This window comes from Habropoda laboriosa, unplaced genomic scaffold (assembly GCF_001263275.1).
Source record: "Habropoda laboriosa isolate 0110345459 unplaced genomic scaffold, ASM126327v1 scaffold205, whole genome shotgun sequence".
Lineage (NCBI taxonomy): Eukaryota > Metazoa > Arthropoda > Insecta > Hymenoptera > Apidae > Habropoda > Habropoda laboriosa.
The window spans coordinates 260,813-267,050 of NW_017100322.1; the positions used below are offsets into that span (position 1 = coordinate 260,813).

At 30.3% G+C, this 6,238-nt stretch overlaps 1 protein-coding gene across 1 annotated transcript in view; it reads right to left on the bottom strand.

Moving 5' to 3' along the window:
* The window catches only part of LOC108574352 (lamin Dm0-like), a gene marked incomplete at its 5' end in the record, with an annotated part of 6,652 nt that extends 419 nt beyond the window's left edge, over positions 1-6,233 (bottom strand). Inside the window, 7 exons of the mRNA XM_017936931.1 lie at positions 973-1,077; positions 1,160-1,381; positions 1,465-1,693; positions 1,787-1,981; positions 2,074-2,366; positions 2,515-2,827; positions 5,881-6,233. Coding sequence (XP_017792420.1) covers positions 973-1,077; positions 1,160-1,381; positions 1,465-1,693; positions 1,787-1,981; positions 2,074-2,366; positions 2,515-2,827; positions 5,881-6,233 — 1,710 coding nt within the window. The remainder of the gene's footprint in view (positions 1-972; positions 1,078-1,159; positions 1,382-1,464; positions 1,694-1,786; positions 1,982-2,073; positions 2,367-2,514; positions 2,828-5,880) is intronic.
* Positions 6,234-6,238: the final 5 nt, after the last annotated feature.

A 6,238-nucleotide genomic window follows, 5' to 3' on the forward strand; every position in this document is an offset into this window, starting at 1 on the left:
ATTTGTGCATGCATCAGACTGACAAAATTCTTAACAAGCCTCGTATAAACATAAATAAAAAATACTTTTTTTTGTATGAAAAAATATAGACACCTATAAATTTCAACCAATTCAGTTAATCGATACAATGCTAACAAAATAATATAAATTATATGTTAATAGATTTTAGTATTTTGATCCCCATGATTGACATAATATATTAGAAATAAATAATAATAATACCAATGGTAATAAAATATATAACAGTAACTGTACGTTTATATTTACAATAAGAAGTTCTGTTGATTAAAAATGTATTCTAAAGACAATGTGGTTAACTAATGAGATGTTTATATTTTAAGAAAAGATAACATTATTTTTAACACTCATGAAGTTTTAGTTAAGCGTGAGCATGAAAATAAGGTGCTGTGAAGAAGAAAAAACAAAGCCAATAATTCGTTTTACTTGAAGCGCGAATGACATTAATCATCGTCGTCTATTTTAACGTTCGATAAGTTGAAAACAACTTACATAAATCGACCCATCAGAACCATTCGGTCTCCCACTTAATATGGGTAGTGATATCTTCTCTATGGAATAAGAAGATACGTTGATGACACACACCCCGATTTCATTATTTTACATTTATGATATTATATATCTAGTACTCACTAATCATTTTTAAACAGTTCATTAATTTTGCATTTTATATTAATGAATAATTGTCAAAGGTCACCGCCATGATGTTCTCTACTTAAATCTTCGATGTTTTGATTAAAATTGTTACTCATAAAGAAAAGATATAAATATTTCAAGAAAATAATAACACTAGTACTTATTCCAAAAAACAAAATTAAGTTTTTTAAGACCTTTTTCAGCTGTGAATAAAAACATAAGCCTAATTATAATCAATCAATATAACATTTAAGTTTCGTCATTATTTATTAACGCTTATTTCTGCTTTTGTGTTATATTTAAATTTTTGTAACGTACCTGCTGATGGTGAAGTTCTTCAGATGGTCGAAACCCCAAGTTTTCTCTGTGCCGGGATAAAGACGTAGACAATTGTTGCCTCTTGCACTCTGAAGTGGCCATTTCCTATTTAAATATTAAAACATTGAAAATATTGCTTGTGCCTATTGGAAACGTAATATCAATAAAATTATTTTGAAACACTCACTTCACCGTCATTATTAAGAAGTGTAGTTGTCATGGTATCTGCTGTAAACCATTTTTGACCTTTCATAACAATATTTGATGGTGGTTCATGTGAAGCTCCAATATCTGCTGACCACACCATTACAGTGGCACCTGCATCTAATTTTACAGTGCGATGGAATTTAAATACTGTTTCCAGAGAACCAGCTTTGCGAATAATTTGCCACCCACTAAGTCCGATTTCCTGTGAAAAGGAAAATAGTGTATAAACATAATTGAAAATATCAATTAATATTTAAGCATCCTATTCAGTAACAAGTATCTTACTTTGTTGCCTTTGTTGGTGAGTTTTACAAATCGCCCTTGGGGATCAGCTTCTGTAATTTCTACATCACCCCTAGATGTTCCAGATACACTGTAGTCTGTACTGCTACGTTCTTCACTTTCCTCTAACATAGTGCGTTTTCGTTTTCCACCTCTTAATGGAGTATGTCTAGAAGGAGTACTTCTACCACTAGCTACTGATGAGCTTGATTGTGCAGGTGTGATGTTTAACCTATAAATGAACAAATTTGATTAGAAATTGATATGTAAATCATTTAATATAATATTTATTATTATAATATATCAGTATGGAATTCTATATTACCTGGCCTCTTCAGATTCCAAAAGTTTTCTATATGCAGCAATTTCCAAATCAAGAGCAACCTTGATATCCATAAGATCTTGATATTCTTGTAATTGCTGAGCCATTTCATCACGTATGCGTGTTAATTCTGCCTCCAAAGATGTTAAACTTTCCGTGTGACGAGCTTTTTCATTTTCACGTTGATTTTCTAAATCCCTATATTAAAATTGGTAAAGTTATATAGTAATTCAAAATGTTCAAAACAAGTTCATGCTCACTAAAAATTCAATTATTTCAATAAAAATTACCTTATCCGTGCATTAAGTGCATTATTTGTTGCTTCTAGTTCATTAATTTTTTGATTAAGTGTATCATTTCTTGATCTTGTTTGCCTCAATTCTTCAACAGCTAAACTTGCTGCTCCACTGTTACGTTGAGCATGAGCTGTCAAATTTTTAATTTTATTTTCATATAACAATTCAATTTCTTCTCTATTAGCTCTCATCTGTGCCTCATACTGGTCTCGTAATTCTTGCAAAGATTGTTGCAATTTAGCTTCATATTGCTCAGCAAGGCGACCATCTATCTCAGAGATTTCAATCTAAAATAAAATATAAATAAATCATGAATAAAAAAATTTTCAATATTAAAAATGCTAGAAGAAAATTTTGTTAAGTAATAACATATAAAGAATAATTATATTATTATTTATCAAAATTTATACAAATTACATATCACCAAATACATACCTGTCTTTTTGATCGTGTTTCTGTTAGTTCTTGCTGATACACTTGATCTTTAAAGCTAAGATCTTCTCTTAGACTTTGAATACTATTTTCTAGAACAACGCGTTGCAAAGTTTCTTCTCCTAGATGTTTGCGGGTATCTTCTAACAGTGCTTTTAATTTTTCTACTTCTTGCTCTAATTCTCTTTCTCTTTCAGCCAGTTTTTTACGTTCTGCTTGAGACTGATTAAACTGTGTTTGCAAATCATTGTAGCGTGTTTCATATAACAACAGATTTCTCTCTGTAACTTGCAAGTCCACTGACTTTTTATCTAGTCTGAAAGAAACCATAGAAAATATTTACATTTTATATATTTTCATTTAAAAATATGTAAAATACAATTATTGTAATGATTAACTATTGCTCTTACATTTTCTAATATTTTAAGATTTCAGTCATTCATGTATTAAAAGTATTGAATTTGATATTGTATAATACAAACAATCTTTTTTAAATTTTAGACTTTATAAAGAATTCCTTAAATACAATCTTAACCGTTTACGAGATTCCGACAGCCGGGAAGAAGAGGTGAGGTGAGAACATTCGTATTTCTATTTCAGGCTACGACCCACATCAAGAATTTTATTTTCTACCGCGGTGTCTCGAATCGTCTTAATATTTTGTTACGTTACAAGCTACAGTCTATCAATATGGTAATAATATAATCATACAATGTACGCCAATGTCATTAAAAAATAAAGAAAAAAATTAATTGGAACATTTAATTTAAAAATAATATAAAGTGCATGTGCAACATTAAAACTGATTTAATGTTTGTTTAATAAAGAAAAATTTGCAGACTGCATGAACATTTTGTTTTCATGATAAAATTGTTTCCCGAGAAATGCTGAGTTTGTTCTTTCATGCGACAACACGTGTCCCGCAACTAATGCCATTCCTTTTGCAAGAAATGTTTTTCTTTATAACTGCTATACGTACAAGGTTGGCAACATTATTTATGTTTCCCATGCAGTCTTATCGTGCTGATAGCTACACCGACGAGTACAAAATCGTTTTAAATTATCGCGAGAATAGTTTGATACATTATCAGAATGATACAAAAATTTTGAAGGATTATGAATATTGCCTAAAAATTTTAACAGAATTCATACAATTTTTAACGAAGCATTTGTGAAACAAAAAATCGGATAAGCCTAGAAGGCAGAATTAATGGGAACCCCCAGCGGCGTTCACAAACATAGCACGCCCTTAGGTACGCTCTTAAACAAAATACGATCGAATATACTTATCTGACTCGAAAGATAAATGGACGTCATAAAGATAAAATTTCGATTAAACTAAAACGTCAATTTCTAATTCCTTGCTTATTTCTATCTAACAAAGAAACAAAAATAAACAAGAGTGCAACGTGAAAAATTTAATGTAATTAAATATCATATATTATTAAATAGATAGAACAACGTTAAACATATTTATATATACATGAACATTTAATATTATAAACTTTAATTAGTTTCGTCTTTCATTCTGAAAATCAACCGAAATAATATTTCCCACTTGTTTGAAGTTTTACCCGTATTTTTATCGATTGCTCAACATTCGCTCGAAAGGAGGTCAATGTTTTCAGTCGAGGTTATACACACGATGACATCACCTCCGCATAGTAAGCGTGACGCAATCACTCGTAGAACGTCACGGTTCCAGTTAGGCACACCCAACATGAAAAATTTTGTAGTTCATCTTATTTGTAGGACTTGATACTCTTAAAAACATATCTATATACTAGATATATTTTAAGCAAAAAACTATCAAAAAATGATATTTCAAATGAAATACAGTATTGCTTTATTTGTTGCGATTTCTTTACACTCAAATATAAATTATAAATATAATGTATTGTCTCTCAATTCCAAATTCTAATTACTTCTGTAACTGTTATTTTATTACAAAGTATAAATAAGAAAATACTATAAAAGTTCAGCAGTAGTATTCCTATCCTGATAAAACATCTGCCAATTCTGTGAATGAATCACTATCAGATTGGTATGCTAGTGTGAAAACTTCTTTCACATTTGACATTTCTCAGATACTGAAAGGATTAAAATGTTTACCATGAAAAATATAACATTTATTAAGTTATCCATATTTTACATTTTTCTTTAAGACAATAAATATTAATATTAAGCAAAACGTCATGCATTTAGCTTTTTAAGAATTCAACATCAATAGCAGCTCTATTAGAGTGTGTTTAAAACACTTACAGCTTAAAGTATATGTTGCATTTATCAAAAAAGGAAGTAATTAACTGAACTATATCAAGAAATGTATATAGCAATATAACTTGGATAACTGTGATTTTACATCAAGAATCATTAACCATTTATCAAAGAAGGAAGTAATTAACTGAACTGCATTAATAACTGTGACATTACATTAAGAATCATTAAGCAGCTACAGGAGCAGTGTATACAGTATTTGCATTTCACTGCATAAGTATGCAACCATTCATATGTGGTGTAATTACCTGTTACATGTACATATAACCACAACAGCAATTCCAGAATACAAATATAGTGAATCATGACTAAATAAAGCAATGTGCAATCATAACATAGAATCTAATTTGCGAAGTATCGCAAAAAGAAATAAATAAAAAATTTAAGATTTGTTAATTGATTTATTCATTAATAACTTTGCATTCCATTATTACATTTTGTTTGTAAATTCATATTTTACGAATTTACTTCATACTACCAAAAAGTATCGAGAATATTATTTATTAAATTCTAACACTGATTTCAGTTTTATCACCGACAAAAATATTTGAACATTGTCATATCTTAATTTACGAAATGATCTAATCACAATGTAAACAAATACGAAGTTTATAAATAGTATCGGGATATGTAGAAAAGGCATATGTAAACGACTTCGACAGATCCAAGCATTTTATGCATTCATTTCCAAGTCAATAATCATACAAAAAATAATACAATTAATAAATACACTACTGCTTAATAATTGGATAAAACTGATTTAAATACTTTTGAATGTATAGAACCATATTTACCATAACTTCCAGAATTACAAACTCTACTTACTTAAAAATTTATCGAAATTTATTTCAAATCGTATATATCAAAATGGAAATTACATAAATAAGGCTATAAGTCTATATAAAGGCCAATGCATGTCAAGTTCATGATACACACGTTCAGAATCAACGTTAAAACGCTAAGCGTATCGATCGCGAGAATGCGTAAATCACACAGCCTTGGTCCCGTGTTCCTTTTCAGGCTTGCATCAATTTATATTTCCAAGACGTATTATCGCTTCATCGAAATCGAAGTGAATTCAAAGAAACTTACTTGGACTTCAGTTCTTCGTTGTTATCCCATAATCGTTTGGTATCAATCTCGAGTTTTGCCCGTTCCCTTGCAGTTTCATCTAGTAATTTTCTTGATTCAGACAATTCATGTTCATACATAGACTTTATGTTGGATACTTCGCGGGTGATAGTCTCCTGGGTCGTCTGTACCTCCCGCGTAAGTTTGGAATTTTCAGCTTCCAAATGCCGTACTTTATCGATGTAACAAGCCAACCGATCATTTAGGTTCCGTAAATCTTGCTTTTCTTGAAGACGTGAATAACGAGTTGGGCTCAAAGGACTTCTTGGTCGCTGGCCGATCGGCGTTGACGTGCTGAATTGTGGCGGCGACTGCACGC